This window comes from Thamnophis sirtalis, unplaced genomic scaffold (genome assembly GCF_051295495.1).
Source record: "Thamnophis sirtalis isolate CommonGarterSnake01/CBP01778 unplaced genomic scaffold, rThaSir2_p1.2 scaffold_2, whole genome shotgun sequence".
Lineage (NCBI taxonomy): Eukaryota > Metazoa > Chordata > Lepidosauria > Squamata > Natricidae > Thamnophis > Thamnophis sirtalis.
In genome coordinates, this window is record NW_028261382.1 from 100694763 (window position 1) to 100720122 (window position 25360).

The window sequence follows — 25360 nt, forward strand, 5'->3', positions numbered from 1 at the left end:
AAAATTATCCATCTCACTTTTTGGGGTTTTTTCATTTGTATATCCCTTTTAATGATTAGAACATCGTCTGATTTAATCTGTACACTCAATGTAGCATCCTTTTGTGTATCATTCTTGATAGCCTGTCATTTTGAAATCCACTTTCAGTCAATAGTCTTGCCCAGTATTATTTGTTCATCGTTCATTCAAACACTATAATGGCGGACACTCTTAAAATTAACTTTCTGGATCCATTGTTCAAAAATATACTTCAACAAGTCTGTCGTTATGATATTTCATTCCATTCTGTACTACCAGTAGTAAGTTGAATTTAAGTGTTCTTCTCCTTTTAATTGTTATTTTTTAGTTTCTTCTAGTTCCCTCTAGTGACCAACCTTTAAAGTTGCTCTTATCATATATTTTTTTAAAGAATTCAACACAAAAACATTTTTCCACAGGAAGGATTCTTATAATTAATTTTAAAATCTTGTTTTTATCTGGAGCCTTAGTCCATTGTAATTTCCAAAATTAAACTAATCACCCTTTTCTGTTTATTTCAAAAGAAAAAAAAAATAAAGTTCTTAAACCTATATTTAAGCTTCTTTTGCTAAGGTAAATCACCCGATGGCTGATCTGAAGAGCCTTAATACCTGAAAAGCAATTAACAAGCAACTTCCAAAAGCGATTAGAAAAGAAAATATGCACCTCCTGGGTCCATAAGAGCGTCAACAATGATTTGAGCAGAGAGGGCCTTCCCTTGTCTTCCAGAGGTCCAAAGCGCTCAGAGGCCGCTGTCTCGTGATCTCCTCGTGAGGAACAACTGCCCAAAACACCAGACTAGAGGGTGATCTCAAGTCCTCTCGTTCTCCAGAGAGGAATTACAAAGAGCCCGTCTTCTTGGTAGCTCTTAATTCTGCCACACTCATGAGCTCCACTTTTAGCAAAGCCATCTTCAGGATCTTATTTCCACCCTGGAAATCACCTTCTTTGATATCAAGACCGACTCCGAGTGCACCACATTCCTTCTTCACAAGGAGGATGGAGATCAGGCATTTTCCTTTCCACCCTTTTGCTGTCTTGCAAATAAAGCAAAGACGGAGAATGGCCAAGTTAGAACTCCCAAATTCTTTTCTTCTCACAAGCTCTCCAGCCTGCCTCTGTCCATGCGTTCTGGTCAGCCACTTCCTGGTCAGGGGTGCAGAAAAGCCCAGAGGGTCACCAGCCTCTCCCTCCCCTGTGCTCTTCCAAACTGGTCTCCAACAGGCAGAAAGACTTCAAGAGAGTGGAAAGTTGTCCCACGGACTTTGCGTTCCCTCCCGGACGTTTGTGTGCAAATCCAGAGCCGAAAGGTCACCCGGGAACGAAGCCCCTGACACGCCTTTCTTCTCCCAAACTTCTTTCCAGCTACAAACGTGGCCAGAGGACGTCCAGCTTTCCAATCGTCCACCTACGTGAGCCAGTTCAATTCAGTAGCCAGAAAAGCCGTGGACGGGAACTGCAGCGGACGCTGGATTGGGCAGAACACTTGCACCCACACGAAGCGAGAAAGGGGGCCCTGGTGGTACGTGGACCTGGGTAGCCGGTATGCCGTCTCTTCCGTGGTGGTGAAAAACCGAGAGTACTGCTGTGGAGAAAGGCTCCAGGGGGCAGAGATCCGCGTGGCTGACTGTGTGCCCACCCACGGGCTATCCAATCGTCTGTAAGTCCCTCTTGGCCCACTCGGTTAATCAGGAGACCAAGTGGGTAGGAAATGGACTCCCATTTGGTCCAACATAGACAAGGGCAGTGTTTGGTGGGAGGAGGCTAAAATGCTTAAGGCTTCCATATTTGGGGATATCTTGTTTAGGATCCAATCTGGATCAGTCACTGGGACCAGAGGTTTTGTCTTCCGGGCTTTCAATTCAAGCTGGAGTCCATCTTTAGGAAACTTCTCTGTGTGTTGCTGTTGTGTGTGTGTGGGGGGGGGGAGTATTTATAGTGCCTGTTGTAAGTGGCTTTTTAGATATTGAGTGGGGTGTGTTGATGGCTGTTGTTTGCTTGTGCTGCCCAGTCCTGGCCTTCGAAGTACTTGATAGGCTGGTGGCAAATCAGCACTCCTGTTGACTCTCGAATGTCCTGTTTCCCAGGCTTCAATTACTTGGCTGTTTTTGTGCCTGTCCGTCCAACAATCTTAGTGGCTGCCAAGTTGAATGTGTGTCCTTCTTCACTGCAGTGGGAGGCTACCAACGAGACCAGGTCTCTCCGTCTGGCCACTCGCTTGCGTCCTTGCACTCTGGTGGAGAGCTTCCTCCCCACCTGTCCTACATAGTCACAGGGGCCATCTGTGCATTTCTTGGTTAGGAATGCATTTCTTAATTTTATTTAGTGTGTATGGCATCTAGAGAAGTCATGCAATCATGATATACAAATATAATTTTAAATAAAGCATCAGCAAATTAGATAAGATAGATAAAAGATGGATGGATGAATGGTCAATACAATTTTTTCTAAACAAAAGTAAAATAAAATGTGACAGGCACATAATAGGCGCGTTGGGCACTTATACATGTCCCTTTAGGAACCTCTTAAGTATGGGATGAAGTCCACGAAATTAAAACTGTGAAAGGTAGCAGCTGGGCAACTGAATCGGGTAGGATATTCCATAATTTGACAACTCTGCATCAAAAATCAAAATTTTTACAAGCGTATTTAAAGCAGTTTACATTAGGTTTAAAATACAGTTGTTCACATATTATATTATGAATGGAACTACAAAAGTCATTTACAAGTAGAACTATGTACAATTTTATAAGCAAAACCTAAGTCGCCTAAATGTAGGAGATAAAATATTAAAACTATAATAAAACCGTAATAAAACTACCATAATATGGCACCATAGATTTGCAACGGGATAGACGTTATAGTTGGATTATCTAAGGAAGCGGCTTCTGCACCTATTCCAGTTGCTTCTGCTGGGGCTGCCAGGAGCTCATGCCAGGCGCCTGGAAATCTCCCGCGGAGACGTTCTCCAACTGTCCGTGTTTCCGTCTGTAGGAAGGCATTAACTGCTCTCTTCTTTAATTCGCTCTTTCTGAACCACGACAAACCACGGAAGGGCGTCCTCCTTTCTTCCCTTCCAACAGCTGTGGGACCATCTCCGATACCCGCCTGGGCTCCACCAGCACCATCTCCTGTGACGGTCAAGTGGGACGCTACGTCACCATCACCATTCCTGGCCGCACGGTCTCCCTGGCCCTGTACGAGGCGGAGGTCTACGGGACCCAGGTGTGAATCCAGGACCCCTGAGCCTTAGGACACGACTCCATCAATCTTGACTCTCTTGAATAAACTTTCTTTGAGCAATTCTTTCGTTTCTGGGTTTGGGTTTCTAAGATACAAAGGCAAAGAGGGTCAAGACCACGAAGGAGAAGGCGACGTCCACATCTGCCCAGATGTTTCGTGTTGCGGTCTTAAAGCCCTCTTATGAAATCCCCCTTTTAAGTCCAAGGCACCTGAAGGCAGGACAGGAACACTGGATGGAAATCAATCAAGTCGTAACAATTAACCCGTGGAAGAGTTTGCCACCAAAAGGTTGTGGGTGCTCCCAGTGGGGAAATTCCATTTGTTTTTACTACCCGTTCTGTGGGCCTGGCAGGGGAAGGATACTGCAAAAATCTGCCCTCCAGCCAGAGGAGTCATTTGCCGGTTCTCCAAACTATTCGAAATTTCCGCTACCGGTTCTCCAGAACCTGCTGAAGTTCACCCCAACACTGGAGATTCTAAAGGCGACTGGACCACCGTTTCTCTGAAACCGTATTAAGGTCTCCTGCCTAAGCAGGAGGGGTGGACTAGAAGACCTTCAAGTTCCCTTCCAACTGTTATTGTGCTATAAATACATCAATGGCAACACTGGGCCACAGAGAGAACAGGTTTCAAACAGGATTTTTAAAAACATTTTCTAGTGGTTTGGTTAGAATAAGAGATTCCTGACTTGAGTTTTTATTTAAAGGATGCCACACGAGGGGAGCAGCTACCCATAATTGGAGCCTCATCAAAGACACCGTTGATGAAAGACCTTCTGGAGGTTTTCCGTGAAACAGGAAAAAACTGTAATTAGGATGGATGGGTTCGATGATTTAAAAAAAAATTAAAAAGACGAAAGGTGCATTGTAGCCACAGAACAAGAGGTCAATTTAAAGGTATAAATCGGAAATGATTTCTTCATTTTTTTCTTCCTGCGTTTTTAGCTTTGTTCTCTGGTGAAGAAGAGCAAAAGGAACTGGGAAGAGAGATTAGGTGACAGGACGGCCATCTTCAGCTTTGCAAAAGACTGTCCTGCCGAGGAACGTTGCCACCCCAAAAATCATGATCAGGAAGAAGGAAGCAGAGGGAGGGGAGGCCTCCGTGTGGGTCTCTGAGCTGGAGCGTCATTTCGTGACCCCCAAATAGTAACACCATCAGCCCTGGAAGGAGTGGGATTTGCGGAGGGAGGGAGGGAAGGAGGGACTGTGGGGTCCTTGGAGCTCTCCGAGTTTGGCTGTTCTCTCGAAGACGTTTCATGACCAGAAGTGGTGACACCATCAGTGCTAGTGGCTGTGCCAGAGTGTCACACGCAGACCCCCGGCCATCCCTCTCTCCAAGAGGCTTGTGCAGATCCTGCGCTGAGCAACACATTGGAGCAGAGAGATCCCCCCCTTCCAGGCTCAGGGTAGCCGGGCGAGGTAAAACCATCCCCACACCGTCCCCCGGGGGGAAGTGGGACCCCCTAACCAGGCCCCAGCAGGAGGAAGAGAGTGGAGTCCTTCTCCGACAGCCCAACACCCATGAAGGAAGAGGCAGCGGCTGGCAGGTCAGTCAAGGCTCAGGCTGGTTGTGTGAAGCCGGCTCTCGTGTCCTGATGGGAGGCTGTGTGAACTGGCCCTACGACTGCATGAATTAAGCCCCCCCTGGAGGGGGAGGGGTGTCTCCACAGATATTTACTTGCCCTGGCCCAGGGGTCTCCAACCTCGGCAACCTTACGACTTGTGAGCTTCAACTCCCAGAATCCATCAAGTGGCCACGGTTGGAGACCCCTGCCCTGAAGCAGCCTTCTGCAGAGAGACCCCCCCCCCCCGCCCCTCCTCCGTTTGTCTCGGGATGAATCAGTTTCAATCCTGCCCCCGAGTTGACTACGGAAGGCAACAAGAGAAACCACGGAGACCGTGGGCCCAATGGGGATTGCGGGGGGGGGGGGACATCTACACAGACTGCAGGGAAGCTCCGCTGGGGGCAGCCCCTGTGCCCCACTCCTGACAGGGGCAGGCTCCAGATTTGCTGCCAAGACAACCTGGGGGGAGGGGAGGTCCGTGTTGCTCCCCAAGTTCCTCCGGAGCTGCAGGGTTGGCACCGCCAGGGATCCCCCCTCCGTGGCCAGGTGGCCTTTCAACCCCTCCCCTCCGTGGCCCCAGTTTCCATCTGACGGACCGGAAGGGGCCACCGCCTCCCCTTCCTCCCCAGCGTGAGAAGGGCTCAGCCAGTCCCACCTGCCCTGCAGAAGGTCCCCCCAAAGCCCCCGCATGGAAGTCCCCGGCCTGAAGCTTCCTCCCCTCGGCCCGACCCTCAGGAACCCCAGACCAGGCCTGGAAACAGGAAGGAGGGCGACATTCCGGAAAGTGCATCCTCCACTTCCGTTCTCTGCTACGGGAGAAGCCTCCAGCCGTGGTCACTGTGAGGCTGGTGGAATTCTGGGAGTGGAAGTCCAGCAGCCTTCAAAGGGGCCAGGGTTGGAGACCCCAACGTCCCCTCGCTCAGGAAGAAGCAGGGCCCAACACCTGCCCCTTTTAGGGACATAGAAAATAAAATTTATTCTCCGTTCAGGTGTCTACACTGTAGTTGCGTCACTAACCACGACCCCCATGGCCAGAGTGCGGCTGACGGGACTCCACACAACCCCCCCCCCCCCCGCCCCAAGAGGAGAAGAAGCCTCTGCCGGGAACCAGAGTCTGCCTTGGGGCCCCTCCGAGGGCAGGAGGCGGGAGAGCAGCAGCGGCTGGGACACGGGGCTCCTCCACATACTCAACAGAAACAAACGAAGAAAAGAATTCGGGATCCATGGGCGAGACCCTTCCGCCCTGCCACGCCTGGACGTCCTCCTGCCCGCCCCGGGCGTCGGTAGCGCCATGCAGAGGCGGGCAGGTGAGGAGAGGAGAGGAGGAAGAGGAGGAGGAGGAGGGCACGGCGGAGGCCTCGGCGGTGCTCAAAGCCGGAGGTGGCTTCCCGGTGGTCAGGGCTGAGCTCCGGCGGCCGCAGGGACGGGCGAGCCCAGCGCATTCGGAGAGGCGATGACGGGGGAGGCGGCCAAGCTGCCCATCGGCTGGGAGGCTGACATGGAGGCGATTCCTGCAGGGGGAGAAAAGGTAGGGAAAGGGAGGCCTGGAGGCGGAAACAGGGAGAAGAGAGGCCGGAATTGGGCATGGCCTGCCTGCAGAAAGGGAGGGCGATACGATGGCAGTGTTGAGGGGCTTCCCCAAAGGAGAGGGGGGGGGGGGCTCTGCCTATTCTCCGAAGCGCCTGAAGGCAGAAGAAGCAACGGGTGGAACCCAATCAAGGAGACAACCAGCCTGGAACTGAGGAGGAATTTCCTGACAATGAGACCAATTAGCCAGCGGAACCCCTTGCCACCAGACGTTGTAGGTGCTCCAACATTGGAGGTTTTTAAGAAGAGGCTGGACAGCCAACGGTCTCCTGCCTGAGCAGGGGGTTGGACTAGAAGACCTCCCAGGTCCCTTTGGCTCTGCTATTCTGTTATTCTATAATCCAGCTCAATTAATCAGTGGAACATCTTGCCACCACTGGAGGTTTTAAGAAGAGCCTGGACAGCCACCTATCTGAAATAGTAGAGGGTCTCCTGCTTGAGCAGGGGGTTGGACTAGAAGACCTCCCAGGTCCCTTCCAGCTCTATTCTGATGAAGGAGGAAAGAAGGGGTGAAGGAGGCCGCCTGGGAAGCCAAGGTCTCATCCGTGCTCTCCCTGGATGAAGACCACACAGGAGCCGAACCACCCGGGGCTACGGCCGGCATCCCCCACCCAGCCACACCCACGGCGCCTACCTGCCAACATGCTGGAGGAGCTGACAGGCGTGTTAGATGAGGAGAGGACGGTGGAGGCGGCCATCCTGGCTGGGTCCTTCACAATCGGATCTGTGCAGAGAGAGGGAGGGAGGGAGAAGTGGCGGTGAGGCAGGTGGAGGGATGGCTCCCTGGGCCCCCTGCCTGCTCAGCACCCAGAAGGGGCAGCTGAGTCCGCGCAGGAGAACCTTGCAGGAGGGCAGCGCAAGGGGCAGCATGGGGGCGGGAGGGCAGCGGAGAGAGAGAAGGGCTGGCCAGAGGAGGCTCCCTTCCCCACAAGAGGCCTCTGCAGGATGGGGAGTCCATCCAAGGGTGGGCTTGAGGGGGAGCCCCGCTGAGGCTGCTACCCACAGAAGTAGGGGTGCTCCATGGCCTCGCGGGCCGTCAGCCGCGTCTGGTGGTCGTAGCGCAGGAGTTTGTCCAGGAAGTCCAGGGCCTCGGTGCTGACCAAGTGCTGGTTCTCGCTGTGCACGAAGCGCTCCCATCGCTTGCGGGAATGCCTGCCCCAAGAGGGAGAGGGGGAGAGGTTCCCACGGGTGCTCTTCACACACACGCACACACGCACCCCGAGGCCCACCAAAGGGAGGGGTGCCCGGGAGGGGTCCCCACTCACCCACCTGCCCAGGATGTCGTTGAAGCGGGGGTCCAGTTCCACGTTGTACTTGTCGATGTAGTCGTAGAGGTCCTCGGTGCCCAAGACTTTGGCAATCCGCACCAGCTGGGGAAGGAGCAGAGGGGGGGGGTCACTTGGCCTCCGCCCTGGAGGGGCTTTTCCCAGAAGGCAACGGGATTTTCTGGTGTTTGTTTCCCATTTTCCTCCTGACCCAGGAAGCCCCAGAACGTCTCCAGAACTGAAGCAGCTTCTTGGCCGAGAGGCAGAGCATTTTGTAAAACAAGAGAGAAACCACGGAAGTCCAGCTGCCTTCTGGGAAAAGCCCCCCTGGAGGACGGAGAATCTGCGCGGCGACTCCAGCAGCCCCTCCCTCTCTGTGCACAGGGAGGACGGGGCTCCCGTTCAAGGCCTGCCCCCCCTCCCTCCCCCAAACTCCAACTCGAGTGGGAAGGAGGCAGGAAGGAGCAGGACGCCAGGGGCTACCGGGGCGAGGGGAGGGAGGGCCGGGGGCAAGAGGGGGCCTCACCTGGTCGTAGTTGTCGTGCCCGTGGAAGAAAGGCTCCTTGCGGAAGACCATGCTGGCCAGCATGCAGCCCAGGCTCCACATGTCCAGGCTGTAGTCGTACATCTGTCGGAGAGAGCAGGGCGAGGGGGGCCATGGGGCAGCGGCAGGACAGGCGCAGATCCAAAGGCCTCCCCCCTGACAGCAGCCCAGGCAGAGGACGAGGGGCCCTTTGCCTTCACACACACACACACACACACACACACACAGAGTCCCTCTCTGGCGCCCCCTTCACCCTCCTCTCTGGACTCTGGGGCTCAACCTTTCCTCTCACCAGCCCTGCCAGGATGCCCTCCTTGCAAACAGGAGGGACAAGGGACCCGTCACCCTCCAGGCTCCGGACGGAAGGTCCTCCTGCCAGCAGAGAAGCTCCTCTCCTCAAGGGATTCAGGCCTCGAGGATCCTTCTTCGCACAGAAGAGCGGCAGAGTGCGAAGGGACCTTGGAGGTCTTCTAGTCCAACCCCCTGCTCAAGCAGGAGGCCCTATGCCATCCCAGGCAAGTGGCTGCCCAGCCTCTGCTTGGAAACCTCCAACTTCTGTTCCACGGGTTAATTGTTCTCCCAATCAGGAGGTTTCTCCTTAATTCCCCTTTGCTTCTCTCCCTGATGAGTTTCCACCCGTTGCTTCCTCTCCTGCCTCCCTTCAGGGGCTTTGGAGAATCAGCTGACTCCCCCTTTTTTGGGGGGGCTGCCCATCAAGTATTGAAGGACTGCTATCATGCCCCCCCCCCCGCGTCCCTCTAGACCAGTGTTTCTCAACCTTGGCAACTTGAAGATGTCCGGACTTCAACTCCCAGAATTCCCCGGCAGTGGTTAGGACAGTGTTTCTCAACCTTGTCAACTTGAAGATGTCCGGACTTCAACTCCCAGAATTCCCCGGCAGTGGTTAGGACAGTGTTTCTCAACCTTGTCAACTTGAAGATGTCCGGACTTCAACTCCCAGAATTCCCCAGCCAGCATTCGCTGGCTGGGGAATTCTGGGAGTTGGAGTCCGGACATCTTCAAGTTGCCAAGGTTGAGAAAGACTGCTCTAGACGGGCCATGCCCAGTTCCTGCAACCGTATCTTAGTCTCCAGGCCTTTCATCCTCTCGGCTGCTTCTCTCCGCACTCTTTCCAGAGCCTCAACATCTTCCTTATCATATCAGGATGCAGGATTCTACCTGTGACCTTCCCGGGGCATTAAAAAGCGGTACCAGCACTTCCAGGGCACAGAGACGGTCCAGTGGCTCAAGGGAGGCAGAAGGCGGAAGAGCAGAGCTAAGGCTGCCCCTCTCCCCCACCAGGCAGGGCGGCTCTCCTGATCCTTAAAGGCTTTGCCCTCTGCTCGGGAAGGGGCACAATCCGCCCCGGTTCCTCCCCGCCCCAGGCAGCCCCCGTTCCGAGGCGGCCGACTTACCTGGTAATCCACCAAAAGCTCCGGCCCCTTGAAGTAGCGGGAAGCCACCCTGACGTTGTACTCCTGTCCCGGGTGGTAGAATTCTGCCAGGCCCCAGTCGATCAGGCGCAGCTGCAGCAGCCGGTAGGATGGGGGCGGGGGGGGAGATGAAAAATAAATAAATGAGCTTCTGAGCCCTGAATCAAACTGTCTCGGGAGGAAGAAGCCCCCCCCCCCCCGGTTCCTTTCTGAAGATCAGAGGAGACACGGAGGGGCATCTGGAAGCAGCCTTGGGGGATCCAGGACTGGGAAGCCGGGAGCTAAATTGGCACCATTTGGTCTCACCCTGGGGGGACAGACGAGTGAGGGAATGCTACGCACACACAGACACACACCCCACTGCAGATCAGGGGTCTCCAAACTTGGCCTCTTTTAAAGTCTGGTGGACTTCAACTCCCAGAATTCTCCAGCCAGCATCCTGGGGCATTCTGGGAGTTGAAATCCACCAGTCTTAAAGAGGCCACGGTTGGAGACCCCCTGCTGTAGACCACCCAGAGGAGGGCTGGGCAGTCAGAAGATGCAGGAGCAGGCCGAGGGGTGAAGGTCTCGAGGCCACAGAACCAGGGTTTGGAGGCCGTTAAGAACTGGATGAGTGCTAACAAACTGGTACTCAACCCGGATAAGACCGAGTGGCTGTTGTGTTTCCCCCCCAATAATTTGGCTAATACACCAACGCTTAGGCTGGGGGGTCAAATTTTATACCCCTCAGATAGGGTCCGCAACTTAGGAGTCCTCCTGGACCCACAGCTGACTTTTGATCACCAGCTGTCAGCTGTGACCAGGGGGGCATTTGCCCAGGTTCGCCTGGTCCGCCAGTTGCGGCCCTACCTAGACCGGGGGGCCCTCACAACAGTCACTCGAGCCCTTGTGATCTCTAGACTGGAATACTGCAATGGGCTCTACATGGGGCTGCCCTTGAGGTGCATCCGGCGACTACAGCTAGTCCAAAATGCAGCCGCGCGAGTGATAGTGGGCGCACCGCGGTTCGCCCACGTTACACCTGTCCTCCGCGAGCTGCACTGGCTACCTGTTGGTCTCCGGGTGCGCTTCAGGATACTGATGACCATCTTTAAAGCACTCCATGGTAGTGGATCTGGGTACTTGAGAGACCGCCTTCTGCCGATTACCTCCCTAAATCGACCAATCAGATCGCACAGACTGGGCCTCCTCCGAATCCCATCTGCCAGTCAATGTCGACTGGCGACCACACGGAGGAGAGCCTTTTCTGTTGCTGCCCCGACCCTGTGGAACGAGCTCCCCATGGAGATCCGTACCCTCACCACTATCCAGACCTTCCGCGCAGCCCTCAAGATCTGGCTCTCCCAGCAGGCCTGGGGATAGGCTTCCAATTACCCGCCCGAGTGTTTGATTGCTGAATGAAAGTTGTGTTTTATTATTTTTTCTTTGTGCACATATTGTTTTGTTTTTGACCTTGCACCCCCCTCCCCTGTGGTTGTAAGCCGCCCTGAGTCCCCTCAGGGAAAAGGGCGGCATATAAATCCCAATAAACCTCTAAACCTCTAAACCACAGAGCCCCCAAGGAGCTTCCACAAGAGCTCAGCTGGAGAAGCAAAATGAAGAACAACCGGAAAGTCCAGGAGCTGCTTGGAAGAAGGAGGAGGAGGAGGAGGAGGAGATGAGGAGGAGGAGAGGAGGAAGAAGATGAAGAAGGAGGAGGAGGAGAGGAAGAAGACGAAGGAGGAGGAGGAGGAGGAGGAGGAGGAGGAGGAGGAGGAGGAGGAGGAAGAGGAAGCCACCACTGGGGACAACCGTGGCCTGGAGGATGGAGAAGCTGTTCAAAGGCAGCATCTCCTGGTCTCTTCCAGCAACTGCTCCCGTCCTTCTCCCCCAGGAGGCCGACTGCCGCCCCAGGTGAGGCAGCGGGAGGGGCCGGGGCCTGCTGGCCATGGGGCCGCGCTCTGCTCTTCCAGCGTGGCCCGGGCACCCTTTGGGCCTCACCCTCAAAGTCAGCGGGCTCACCTTCCGGTGCTCGTGGTCAATCATCACGTTGTGTGGCTTGACGTCCCGGTGCATGACCCCCATGCTGTGGCAGTAATCCAGAGCCTGTGAGGGAGGAGAGAGCGGGTGAGTGGAGGAGGAGGGCCCCCCCCTCAGCTCTGCACCAGCCCCAGGAGCCCCCTAAACAGCAACCCCCGGGCCCCGGAGACTTTTCCTGGGCAAAGCATTCCGGTGGGTGCAGGTGGGGCCAGAATGTAGACGGCCTCTTCCGCAGAGCACAAGCAGGGAGGCAGATGAATGCCAGCTGCCCAAGGGGGCCTGCATTTGTCTGTGGGGAGGGGTGAGGGGTGTGTGCAAAGTGAAAGTAAAGTAAGTGAAAACAAGTGGCTAGGGAGGCTCCATCTTAGGCGAACTACATGGCTGGCCAGGGAAAGTTAGGGGGAAGCGAAGGGAAAACCCCTGAGGGGTTTATGACTTGTGGACTTCAACTCCCAGAAGTCACACAAGGACCATGGCCTCCCACCCACCCCCCGCTCTGCCCAGCCCAGTGCCACCTGGGTTTAGCTTTTTGCACAAGGACTGGCAAAGGACCCCTTGTCCCAGTTAGCCCCGGTGGAAACACATGTGCTGCAAACACACCAGGCTGGCTTATAAAGTTGGCAGCTACCAGCTCATCCCAGCGTGGCAGCTCTGCCAAGCCTGTCCCAGATCCGCTGGCACTTAGCTGGCACTGCCAGGGGCTGAACAGGAGACTTCACTGAGCTCCCGGCCTCCTCGTGGCTGAAGGACCAGGCGCGGGAAACGCCGCGGGGCAAATTCGCTCCCCAAAGACAAGCCAGCCCTCGCGGTGTAAGGATCCGGATTGCCCAGGTAGGAAAGGTCACCTCCCTCGCCCGCCCACCCGCGCCCCCTCCTGCACCCCGGGAGGCGGCTTTGCCACGGAGCCAGTCGGCCGCCTGCCTAATTCTTACCTTCAAGATTTCGTACATGTAGAATCGGATATCAAAATCTGAGAGCGTCTGGTACAATTGCTGCGGGGCAGAAGAGGGGAAGGGCGCTTAGCGAGGCGTCTCCTGGGCTCTCAAACGCCGGGCTCCCCCTCAGCCACGCACAGAGCCTCCGGGGAGGGAAAGCTGTGCCAGGCCTTCTGCCCCAACCATCGCCAGGACTCTGGGACCGTTCCCAGGACGCTTTTAGGGTTGAGAGCCAAGCTCTTTGCACCCGCAAGGCTCTAGCCTGGAGCAAACCCCCCCCCACTCGTCCCCCACCCCTTGGACCTGCTCCCCTCGTGCTGCGGGACAGAAACCATAGACTCCAAGGGCTGGAAGGGACCTTGGAGGTCCAGAAACCCTCCAGAGGAAGTCGCCAGGAGGCCTGCTTTGCTTTACTGGGGCGCTCCCCCCCACCCCCTCCCCGGGAACTCAGGGCCTGCAAAGGATGCTGGGCCCTTCCTCCCCCACTGGCCTCCTGCCCAGGGCTGCCTCCTCTCTTTGGGGGTGGGGAGGGACCATCCCTTCCCTTGCTCTGCTCTCCCTCTGCCCAGCGCTGAGACTCAAGGAAGGGAAGGAAATCTGCAGCCTTTCCTCCCAGCTCAGGAAACAATTAACCAGCTCAGAGCCACCTTGGCAACCTTAAGAGGCCTGGACTTCAACTCCCAGAATCCCCCAGCCTAGCAAAGGCCGGGGAATTCTGGGAGTTGAAGTCCAGTCCCGTCGCCCGAGACCCAAAGACATACCCACTTCCTCACCTTAAAATCTGTGTTGTTGACGTGTTCAAAAACCAGGGCGGGGGTCCGAGACTGCAGGGAGGCAGGAAGGAAAAGGCAACAAGAGGTTTAGCTGCTGCCCCCTTCTTCCTCTCGCTTTCCTTCCTGGGGGGTCACGGGGGTTCTTCCATGGGACACCGCCAGCCGAGGGGAGATGGGCAGGAAGCCCCTAATCCGGGGCCTTGGATGCAGTGCTGGGGGACCCCCGAGTCGGGCCTGGTCTCCATGAGGGAGGAAGGGGGTGGGTCGCATTGTATTTATTTATTTATTGAGCCATGTCTCTGGAGGGTCTCTTGGAGGAGGAGGAGGAGGAGGAGGAGACCCTTTGAGGCCACAAAATAAAGTTATAAGGAAGTCATTCAGAGTCTGAGTCGTAAGTGTGAGTCCAGCGGCTGTGGGTCAGAACTGGGGCCTGACCTGGAGCCAGAAGGAAGGTGTATTACAGGGAGTCCTCGACATACAACTGTTCATTTAGTGACCATTTGAAGTTACAACGTCCCTGACAAAAGGCAACCATTTTTCACATGGATGGGGACGGTTGCAGGATGCCCATGATCAAAATTCAGACGTTTGGCCCTTGACTCGTACTTATGACAATGGGAGCAGCCCAGAGTCGTAGGATCAATTCCCGACAAGCGAAGTCCATGGGGAAGCCAGATTCACTTAACAACCGTGTTATTAGCTTGACAGCTGTGGGGATTCACTTAATGACGTTAGCAAGTAAGATCGTAAAATGGGGGGAAACGGACTGAAGTTTTGCTTAGCGAGGGACATGTGGGGCTCAGTTGTAAGTCGAGGACTAGGGAGGAGGAGGGAGGCGGCCAGCGTCTTTGTCTGAAGGGGGAACCTGTGGCACGCAGGGCCCTCTCTGTGGCTGCGCTTCTGGCTTCGGGCACAAGCATGAGCACCGGCCAGCCGGTCTTTGGGGGGTTCCTGGCGCTCCGGTGGGCCTGCCTTCCAATGTGGGCACTCAGGGCCAAAAGGTTCGCCACCGCTGATGTAGGGTTCCCTGCCTGAGCAAGGGGTTGGACTAGAAGACCTCCGAGGTCCCTTCCTGCTCCATCCCAGGCTTAGGGAGGGAGGGAGGACATCAGACTCCTCCCTGCCAGCAGTCGGGCACTAGAGAGCCTTCCCTTTCTTTCTTGGTGTGTGTGTGTTTGCTCTGGAGACAGACTGCTTTGCAGTGGGGGTGGGGGAAATTCAGGAAAAGCCCCCCCCCTTACCACGGGGTCCTTGACGATGTCTAGAAGGTTGATGATGTTCGGGCCCCCTCGGAGGTTTTCCAGGATCTTAATTTCACGCTTTATTTTCTTCTTTTTTACTGGCTGAAAGAAAAGACACACCTGCGGTGACCCCTCGGCTTCGGGGGGGGGGGGGGCTTTGCCTGAACCGGCCTCTGCCGAACCCTCAGCCCCCCCACCCCACACCCAGCCCCCCCGCCTGCAGCTGAATTCAGCCATGACAGCCCAGGAACTCATGGGGTGGGCTGCTTCTCTGCCTCCCCTCCTCGCCCACAGCACTCCTCTGAAGCTCTCCAGGCAGAGCTGGCTTGGTCAGAGGCAACACATACACACACACAAACACACACACCGTACAGGCCTCAAAGCATCGCAGAGCTCCTTATTTATCGGGCAAATTTATTTATTTATTTATTTATAAAATGTATATGCCCCCCAATCCCGAAGGACTCCGGGCGGCTTACAAAAAAGAGGGGGGGAAAAACGGTTTAAAATAGCAACACCTCCTACATTCATTCTAATCGGAAATCTGCATGGCTGCCCCCAAGTGGCTCTGGGCAATGAACCCTCCTCCAACCCCCATGCAAAACAATTTTTTTAAAATGTTATATAACATACAGCCGACCGGGGGAAGGGGAAGGGGGGGCTCCCAGTCAGCAGCAGATTCCCCAGGCCGGTTGAAAGCTTTTGCTGGCATCCGGTAACTTCCGGTTGCTCAATCGGTTGCTTAAAAACTTTTCCAAGTTGTGAATGCTCCAACAGGGGAAGTTTTTAAAAAGAGACTGGACCCTCAGTGGCCTGGAAGGGTAGGGGGTCTCCTGCTTGATCAGGGGGTTAGACTAGGAGACCTCCGAGGCCCCTTCCAATTCTTGTTACCCTGTTCTGTTATGATCAGCCCCACTGGAAGGGGTGGGGGGGGGTGAGGGTTAGGGTGACTCGAAGGAGGGACGTTCCGCGCCAGAAGCCCCCCCCCCCCAATGGCCAAGCGGGAAGAGGCCGACCGACACACCTTCAGGATCTTCACCACCACTTTCTCGTTGTTGGTGATGTTGATGGCTTCAAAGACTTCGCTGTATTTGCCACGACCGAGTTTCCGCACCAGCTGGTAGTCGTCCTGGTTGCTGTGGAAATGGAGGGAAAGAGGAGAGGGTGAAGCTGCCAGAGGCTCCCTTGCTCCATGGCACGGCTGCCCCCTTGCCCCAGGGCTGGCTCTCCCGGGCAGAGCCGGTCAGCCAGGGCCAGCGCCTGCCGCCTCCGTGTTCCCCCGTCCCGATGCACAGCTTCCGGCTGCCTTTGGCATTCGCCCCCCTCTAGGCCTTTAGAGTGGAACTTAGGGTGCCCCAATTATACCCCAATAACCCCCCCAGCTCATTCAGCTGAAAAAGTCCAAGGGAAAGGGGGGGGGGACCTTGGCACTCTCTGGGCTGGGCTGGTTTTTTAAAAAAAGTTTATTATTTTTATTTCTCTTTTTTTTTTAGTCATTTATTTGACATTTATAGGCCGCCCTTTTCCCTGAGGGGACTCAGGGCGGCTTACAATTAATAGGAAGGGAGTGCAATATTCACAAATATACAATCTCATAACTGTTATTAATAACGCGTATTATCTTTTAACATTTATAATGTTTTGTCTTCCCCTGCAATTAACGATATAATCAAGATTGCTTTTCTACTTCCCATAAACTTATTTTACAACAGCAGTACTTTTTCCTTCCTCCCCCTTTTCTCCTTCCCTCCCTTCTTCTCTCCTTCCCCTTCTCTCCTTCCCCTTCCTCTCCCACGTGTCTCCCTTCTCCTTCCCTCCACTTCTTCCTCGCCTTTTCCTTCCTGAAGGGGAAGGAACTGAAGGGGGAAAAGGCTTTGTGCCTTCGGGGGTCCACAGGGGAGGAGGGGGAGAGATTGGGAGGGGGAGGGGAGCGCCCACCGTCACCTACCCCCATTCCACCACGTGTGACTCGTAGTCCCAGTATTCGCGGGGCCTCTGGGTGTTGACCTCCGTGTAGACCCTCGCTCGACTTGGGACGGGGCCCGACATGCTGTCCCAGGGTGACGGTCACCACCTCTGAAAGAAGCAAGGAGATTAATCACCTGCAGACAAGGCAGAACACGGCTGCCCCCCCACCCCCTAAAAATAGATGGAATGGGCCGGCTGGGGGATTCTGGGAGCTGAAGTCCAACACCTGTTACACCTGTTCAGATGGAGAAGCTGCGCAGCCCCAGAAGGCACCTGGGGGCTCTTCAGCAGGGCTTCCTGGGGGTCCCACAGGAGGAACCAGGCTCTCCTGAGCACAGAGGCAGCTGCACAGGGGCCCAGGAAGCCCAACGTCCCCCGGGGGATTGGGGGCTGCTTGGAAAGGGAAGGTTGGGGAGCAGAGCAGGACTTAATGGCCCAGAACAAGCATTGATACAGCAGTTGGGGGCAGCTTTCTGGGGCTTCAGCCTTGGCTGCTCCCCGGATCTGCCTCCCTGGGAAGCCCCCTTAGTGCAGGGGTCCCCAATCTCCGGTCTGTAGACGGGCACCGGGCCCCACGGTATGCCAACAACTGGGCCGCACAAACCATCAAAGCCCCATCCATGGGATGCAGGCAGCACACAATCCCAGCCCCAGCCCCCACCCCCCTGGTCCTCTCTGTGGATCCGGTCGCTGGGGCCCAAAGTGTTTGGGGCCACCACTTTAGTGCACCGAGCCCCGAGTTTTCCAGGAAGGAGGGACGAAAGGACCCCTCCCTTCCAAGCTGTGCCCCATCCGGCCAAGCCTGGCAAAGGGAGGAGGGGTCTGCCCGTCTCCTCCCTGGTCTCTCTCCATGGGGACTCCTCTTCAGAGGAGCCCACGCGAGGAATGCAGCACGATGTAGAAAAGATGTGGAGACTCTAGAAAGAGTGCAGAGAAGGGCAAGAAAGAGGATTAGGGGACTGGAGGCTAAAACATATGATGAACGGTTGCAGGAACTGGGCAGGTCTAGTTTAATGAAAAGAAGGACCAGGGGAGACATGATAGGAGTCTTCCGATATCTCAGGGGTTGCCACAAAGAAGAGGGAGTCAAGCTATTCTCCAAAGCACCTGAGGGTAGAACAAGAAGCAATGGGTGGAAACTAATCGAGGAGAGAAGCAACTTAGAGCTGAGGAGGAATTTCCTGACAGTGAGGACAATCAGTGGAACTGAAATTGCCTGCAGGAGTTGTGAATGCCCCAACACTGGAGGTTTTCAAGAAGAGGCTGGACGGCCTTTTGTCTGAAACGGTATAGGGGCCTCCTGCCAGAGCATGGGGATGGACTAGAGGACCTCTAGGGTCCCTCCCAACTGTGCTATTCTGTGAGGATCCAGCAGCAACTCCCCCTCAGGCTGGAGAGGAAGTAGCTGTGAGGCTGGCTCCCTTCCCAGGAGGCCTGCAAGGAGGCCGCCTGACCTGAACAGCATCCACTGCGCTCTCTCTCCGCCCAGAGGCCCATTAAGCCAAGAAGAGACGCTGCCTTGAGGCTCTGTCTGTGTGTGTGTGTGTGTGTGTGTGAAGGGGGGAGTGAGGAGCCCTTGCAAAACCAGGAAATCCAGCAGGGAGGGAGGGAGGGTTCATCAGGGCTGCAGCCAGAGGAGCAGCCAGCAACCCTTCCCAGCCCAGGTCTGAAGAGATTCACGGGTCCTGCTTGCCCCAAAGGTAATTTTTCCCCAAAGGCAACTGGACTGTCTTCCTTTTTTCCTTTGAAAATGTTTCTCTCCTCTTTCAAAAAGCTTATTCGGTTCTTGGGTGAGAAGAGAAATGGTTTCAAAGGGGGGGGGGAAGGCCCCTTGGGAATTTCCCAGCGCAAAGGGGGTCTCAAGAGGGGGAGGGGCCTTTCCTGATGCCCCCTGCAGTGAAGGGGGAGATTCCCCCCAGGACTGCTGGGATGGTGGACTCCCACACAGCGTCTGCTGAGCTGCATTCCTGCTGTAAGAGTAAGCAGCTCCTGGGAGCTCTGGCCTTCCCCCAAGGGGGTCCTCTCCCCTTGGCAGGTGGGAGAGTTTGGGAGGGTTGAATACCTGAAGAACCACCCTCCAATCCATCTGCCCTCCCCAGTTGCTGCATTTAAGGAACCCCCCCCCCCTCCAAATACTTGGAAGAATCCAACCCAGAGGAAGGGAAGAATGTTGTTGTTGCTGCTGTTGGAGAAAGCCTGAGCAAAGGGTGGGCTGGGGGAACAGCCCCCTCTGAGCCCTGCTGTGCCAAGCGGAAGGACCCACAGGCGTGCCCTGGGCAGCCAGTATCCCAGAGTCCTCCTCCCCCTGGAAGGGGAGCCTACAGCATCCTTTGCAAGGGAGAAATCCAACCTCTAAGGGCATCGGGCCTTTCACCTCCACCCAGAGGAGGCTGCAGACACAGCCATGCCGGCCAGCCCAGGCGAAAGAGCTGGAAGGCCAACCCTGTGTTTGCCTTCCTCCCTGTCTTTTGCTTCCTGGATTGTCTACAGGGTGTGTGTGTGTGTGTGTGTGTCTGTGTGTGTGTGTGTAGCTGGGCAACTTGCAAAAATGCAGAAGGCGTAATACATCAACTAAAACAATAAAATGAAATTACATTGCAACACAACAAATACGGCCAGAAAACTCATCAAAAATCAGCTTTTGATGGTGGCTGGCGGAGGCCAACACACACACACACACACCAGGAAGAGCTCTTCCTTCTCCCCTCCTGGCCCCAAGGTCTCCTTGCCCCAAAGGGCCGGAAAATGCGAGGGTCATAAATGTGAGCCAATGGCCAAGCATCTGAATGTAAATCGCATGACTTTGGGGATGCTGCAACGGTCATAAGTGTGAACTATGGTCATAATTCACTTTTTTAGCGACACTGTAAGTTTGAATGGTCGCTAAGTGAACTGTTGTTAAGTCGAGGACTATCTGTACTCAACTGCTCTGAAACTCACTGAATTTGGTACCCGACATAGTCCAAGGCCAAAATACTCATCATTTGTTGGATACTCGACGCACAAGTGAGAACTTCTCGTTGTCGGTCGAGCTTTGTGACTCCACATTATTGCTTAAGGGAAAAGACTCCTGGGGCCTCCCACAATCAATTTTACGATGAACACCGAGGTGCCACGGTAAATTCCTCCAATCCCCACCATTCAGTCAGAACTGAAGAAGCTTCTTGGAGCAAAACATTTTCAAGGAAAAAGCAAGAAAGTCCAGTTGCCTTTTGGAAAAAGCCGCCTGGATGTGCTGGGTTGAAGGAAGGGCTCTGCCGGGGGGTCTGAAGCACCACTCACCCCTGAGAAACCCCAGGGCTGCTCAACAGCCGCATGGGACAACTGCCACGGCCAACTTGCTGTGGGAAAAGTCAACAATTCAATTCAATGATTTAAAATAGCTAAAAAATCATTTTAATTTGTCCCTTCTCGTCATCCTTTCTTTAATGAATCCATTCCACTATTTCTTCGATGTTAAGTGTGACTCCTGTCCCGTGGAGACATAGAGAATTGTCACAGATCCGCTCAACACGCACATCTAACAGCTGGAAATTGTCCACCAAAAGCACCTTCTCGGTTGCGGTGATACTCAGTGACTCAGCAGTGTCCAAAACCCACTCTACCAACATTCACAGCTGGTGCTCCAGAAAGGAACCTGCCAGATTATATTCCATTTGGGAAGCAAGTTCCCAGGAATTCCCACAGGAGGAGAGAAAGCACCAACGTGCTTGCGTGATTGCGTGTACATACACACAGATTCAAAGGGCACCAATGTAAAGCACAAGCAAAAAGGAACGAGGAAGAAAACTTCCCACAAACTTTCTCCCAAGTCCCCGTTTTTTCTTTCCTAGGCCAAAACGTAGCAGCATCTGCCTTTTGCCAAGAGTGCAACCACAGAGAGTTAGGAAAACACAACAGCCGACACTGGCATAATAATAATAATAGATAACGCCTCCCAGCCGACAGAGGTTAGTGCTTTTGAGCTTATCTACCACAGAGTGATAGGACAGGCCCCAAGGTTACCAATCGGATAAGATTCTGTGCAATTAAGCCTAGGCGATACGCCCTTCCACACTCATGTGCTTCGTAGCTGCATGCGCCTCTAGCCTCCTACGAATGCATCATTGAGGCCATCCAATCCAACCCCGTGCTCAACGCAAATCCTAATGTTCAATTCCCCACAGAGGGGGCTTCCCAGCCTCTGAACCAGGAGTGTCCAGCCATGGCTAATGTCACCTCCAGGATTCCCCAGCCAGCTAAGTGGCCACAGTCGGACATCCTTGCTCTAAACCAGTGTTTCTCAACCTTGGCCACTTGAAGATGTCCGGACTTCAACTCCCAGAATCCCCCAGCCAGCATCCGCTGGCTGGGGAATTCTGGGAGTTGAAGTCCGGACATCTTCAAGTGGCCAAGGTTGAGAAAGACTGCTCCAAACAAATCTGCCCCCAAAGAGTGAAAGCTAGTACCAAAATCCTTCCGGGTGGAGGGGAGGGGGAGGCTGAAACCCCCGCCCCACCTGGTGGGGCAAGAGGTTGGGCTCTGCTGCTGCTCCGAGAACTGCCCTGGCAGCAATGAGGAGAGAGAGTGGACTCCAGGAGACAAAGGCGACTTTCTCCTGCCTCTGATTAAGATCCGTCCACTGCGGAGGGAGGGAGGGAGGATTGTGGGGTCCTTGGTGCTGTAGTGACTGGCTTAAAATGGGGCAAATCTCAGTCAAGAACTGTCTCATTTAACAACAGAAACTTTGCACACAATTGTGGTCAAGGACTACCTGTATAAAGAGAGTAAAACAATAAACGCCCCTTCCCTGATGAGACGCAATGAGACAAGGCCCTTGATGGGCTCCGTCCACACTCGGCGTCATTAAGCAGGAAAGCCGCCACCTCCACCATCTCCCTCAAATGCCTCGTGTAAATTTGGGGCTCAACTGCGGACATATGTTGAGGACTACCTGTACAAAGGAGTTCACCTCTGCACCCAGATTTCCCGGAGAAAAGACATGTGACCTCAAGGGAGCCCATAGCAGCAGCAAAGAGTACCTTGAGCGTGCCTGCTTCAGTGGGTCGCCCCAATGCCACCGGGCGCTGTCCTGCGAGAGGCAGAGCAAGGCACATACAGCATTCCAGGAGGGGAGGGAGGGGGGGAGGGAGGGGGGCGAGGCTGGCCACCCGGTGCTCGGAAGGTATGGCAGGGGTGCTCCCGCGCCGTCAGCGGCCAGATTCCATCCGGCACAAGGGGGGCAGAAACAGAGGCGGTTCCGAGGACCCAGGCATCGGTTATAGCATTGCCCCGTTCCTGAAAAAGAGAAGGGATAATTTCTGTAGTTTTCATATCTTTCCCAAAACGGTTGTTTTTTTTTACACCCCGGATGCTCTGTACAAACGGCTACATGGCTGTGGTAACTATTTTAAAAATGGAAGGCCCCACTCTCAAGTAGCTGTTGGAGAACACAAGGTTGTAGGAGCCCTAAAGGTTCTTCTGGATAGGGCTAGATCAATCCAGAAGGCTGTGTGGACATGAACCTTAGAGGCAGAACGAACAGAACGCCATTCTGCTTGGAGGGTTCCTCTTCTAGTCCAGCCCCTCTAGTTCAGGATGGAAATCCTATTCCATTCCAGACAGATAGGTCTCCGGTCTCTTCTTAAAAGCTTCCAGGGATGCAGCACCCACAACTCCTGGAGGCAAGAGGTTCCACTGGTTAATTGTCTCATTGTTAGGAAATTCCTCCTTCGTTCCAGGTTGCTTCTCCCCTTGATGAGTTTCCATCTCTTGCTTCTTGTCCTGCCTTCCGATGCTTTGGAGAAAAGGTGGACCGGATCTTCTTTAGTGGCAGCCCTTCAACTCGTGGAAGACTATCATGTCACCCCTCGTCCTTCTTTTCATTCAGTTACACGGGTAGGACACAAAAGGACCAGGCCAATCTAGACCAGGGATGTCCAACCTCGGCACTTTTAAGACCTGTGGACCAACTCCTAGAATCCCCCAGCAACACAGGTCTTAGAGATGCCAAAGGTGGGCATATCCCTGATCTGAATGTTTATAAAGCCAACTGCTTACAAAAGAAGAAAGCCCTGGAATTTCCAGGAAGGAGAGAATGGGAAGGAAGGAAGGAAGGAAGGAAGGAAGGAAGGAAGGAAGGAAGGAAGGAAGGAAGGAAGGAGAGAATGGGAAAGAAGGAAGGAGAGAATGGGAAGGAAAGAAGGAAGGAAGGAGAGAATGGGAAGGAAGGAAGGAAGGAAAGAGAGAATGGGAAGTAAAGAAGGAAGGAAGGAAGGAAGGAGAGAATGGGAAAGAAGGAAGGAGAGAATGGGAAGGAAAGAAGGAAGGAGAGAATGGGAAGGAAGGAAGGAAGGAGAGAATGGGAAAGAAGGAAGGAGAGAATGGGAAGTAAAGAAGGAAGGAAGGAGAGAATGGGAAAGAAGGAAGGAGAGAATGGGAAGTAAAGAAGGAAGGAAGGAGAGAATGGGAAGGAAGGAAGGAAGGAAGGAAGGAAGGAAGGAAGGAAGGAAGGAAGGAAGGAAGGAAGGAAGGAAGTTGTGGGGTCCTTGGTGCTCTCTGAACTTGGTTGCTTTCTGGCAGACGCTTCATGACCCAACCAGGTAGCATCATCAGTGCTAGAAGGAAGGAGGATTTGAATTTTCTACCACTGATGATGTTACCTAGCTCAGGTAATGAACATCTGCCGCGAAACAACCGGGCTCAGAGAGCACTAAGGCGAGGAAGGGAAAGAGGGAAGGAAGGAAGGAGACATGACTGATGATGTTGCCTAGTTGGGTCACGAAACGTCCCTCAGTCCAGGAGGTGCCTGAACCGAAGCAGCCGGATTTCAAAACAAGCAAATGAGCTGAGGCTCTCTTGGTGGTTTTGGGGACTGGAGATGGGCCTTTGCGGGCGTTTCGAACTCTGTGCCAGGACATGGTTTGCACACCGGATCCACACAACCCAACGCTCCAAGCCCACCCAAGCGAAGGCCATTAGGGACGTGGCAGGGGGTGCCAAGCAGGGCATTCTGGGGGGCACAGCTCCCACCCAGGAAGCTGAATGTGGGTGGGGGGGCGAGGAAGGGGCAGGAGAGCAGAAAAGTCGGGGTCCCTCTTGTGTCTGACGCCCATGGGGAGGGGAAGCATGGGGGGATCCTTTACTGGATGGGGGGAGCCCCAGCGCCCCAAAGGCCCCCGGGGGTTGCTATGGGGGGGGGAGAGGCTGGGGGTCCCGCTCCGCCGCCCAAAGAGCCCCCTCTCTGCGGGGGGAGCCTTCCCCGACTTCCCCCCCCAGAAGAGGCCTCCTCAGCCTCCCCTCGAGCCCCCCCCCAATTCAACGGCCGGTCCTCCCTTCCCCCTCCCGGCCCATCGCTACGGGGGGAGGGGCGCCTGGCGGAGCCCCCCCCGCAGAGCCCCGCCCGCCGCCCCTCCCGGGCGCCCCCCTCCCTCCGCGGCCCCTCCTTACCTCGCCGGGCCGCGCGGGAGGCGGCGACGAGGACCGGGGGAGGGGAGCGGGCGGGTCTCTCCCGGGTCCGCTCCTGGGGGAGGGGGGGCCTCTCTCAGCCCGCCGCGGGGGGAGACAAGATGGCGGCGGCGGCGGCGGCGGCAGGAGCGCGAGGGAGCGGAAGGAAGAGGGGCTTCCCCGCCGGGCCGCCAGGGGGCAGCTTCCGCTTCCAGGCCATAGAGCCGGGCGAGGACGGGGGCAGAGCGGCCAAAAGGGCGGTTTGGCCGCGCGGTTCGGCCATAGAGAGAGGGGGGGGTGAAGGGATGCTGCGGCTGGTCCTGCGGAGCTTCTGGATTGTAGAGCGGCGCCGGCTGGGGATGATGGGCCCGCTTTGCAACCTGGGAGCGTCGTCCTTTCACTCGGCGGAGGCAGAGAATCAAAAATCGCGTGGAGTTTCAGCGCCGCCGCTTTATAAAGCCTTAATACAGGGGTGTCCCAACTTGGGAACTTTTAAGACTTGTGGACGCCGCTGCTGCCTTAATAAGACCTGGAATCCTCCGTCCAGTTTTGGTCCCCCACAAGTTGATATATTATAATTCTACATTATAAAGAGGTTGGGACTTTGGAAAAAGCCAAGAGAAGAGCAGCTTGGATGATGCATGGGCAGGATGGATGGATGGATGGATGGATGGATGGATGGATGGATGGATGGATGGATGGATGGATGGATGGATGGATGGATGGATAGATAGATAGATAGATAGATACAATAGATAGATAGATAGATACAATAGACAGATAGATTAGATGGATGGATGGATGGATGGATGGATGGATAGATAGATAGATAGATAGATAGATAGATAGATAGATAGATAGATACAATAGACAGATATAGATAGATAGATAGATAGATAGATACAATAGATAGATAGATACAATAGATAGATAGATACAATAGATAGATAGATAGATTAGATTAGGTAGATTAGATTAGGTAGATTAGATAGATACGATAGATAGATGATAGATAGATATGGCTGTAAATAGATAGATGATAGATAGATAAGATAGATAGATAGATTAGATAGATAGATAGATAGATAGATAGATAGATAGATAGATAGATAGATAGATAGATAGATAGAGCAGCCTCCCAGTATTTGAGAAGGAAGAGGGAGTCAAGCTATTCTCCAAAGCACCTGAAAGGAGGGAGGGAGGGAGGGAGGGGGAGGACAAGAAGCAATGGATGGAACTAAGGAGGGGTTTCCTGACCGTCAGAACAGTTGAGCATTGAAAGGGCTTCCCTGCAGAAGTTGTGGCTGCTCCATTCGGGGGAGGTTTTCGAGGAGAGGCTGGACAG

The 25360-nt window shown here is 54.5% G+C and overlaps 2 protein-coding genes across 3 annotated transcripts in view; one reads left to right on the forward strand and one right to left on the reverse strand.

Moving 5' to 3' along the window:
- LOC106545561 (uncharacterized) overlaps nt 1-3323 on the forward strand; it is an 89716-nt gene extending 86393 nt beyond the window's left edge. Inside the window, exons 18-19 of the mRNA XM_087703526.1 lie at nt 1361-1679; nt 3040-3323. Coding sequence (XP_087559652.1) covers nt 1361-1679; nt 3040-3249 — 529 coding nt within the window. The 3' untranslated portion in view covers nt 3250-3323. The remainder of the gene's footprint in view (nt 1-1360; nt 1680-3039) is intronic.
- A 2452-nt stretch (nt 3324-5775) lies between these two features.
- On the reverse strand, nt 5776-24175 carry LOC106545565 (casein kinase II subunit alpha). 2 transcript variants are annotated; one of them, XM_087706569.1, is made up of 14 exons: nt 24019-24175; nt 21612-21867; nt 16571-16698; nt 15647-15758; nt 14623-14724; nt 13382-13432; nt 12606-12665; nt 11656-11739; nt 9637-9747; nt 8204-8305; nt 7682-7782; nt 7416-7564; nt 7047-7136; nt 5776-6369 (listed from the first exon to the last, which is right to left on the reverse strand). In XM_087706569.1, the coding sequence occupies exons 3-14, from the start codon at nt 16669-16671 to the stop codon at nt 6221-6223; spliced, it is 1212 nt and encodes a 403-aa protein (XP_087562695.1). In that variant the 5' UTR covers nt 16672-16698; nt 21612-21867; nt 24019-24175; the 3' UTR covers nt 5776-6220. The 2 variants fall into 2 exon arrangements, with proteins under 2 accessions (XP_087562695.1, XP_087562696.1); XM_087706570.1 differs by having other exon boundaries at nt 5776-6336; nt 24019-24174.
- Between the last annotated feature and the right edge of the window lie 1185 nt (nt 24176-25360).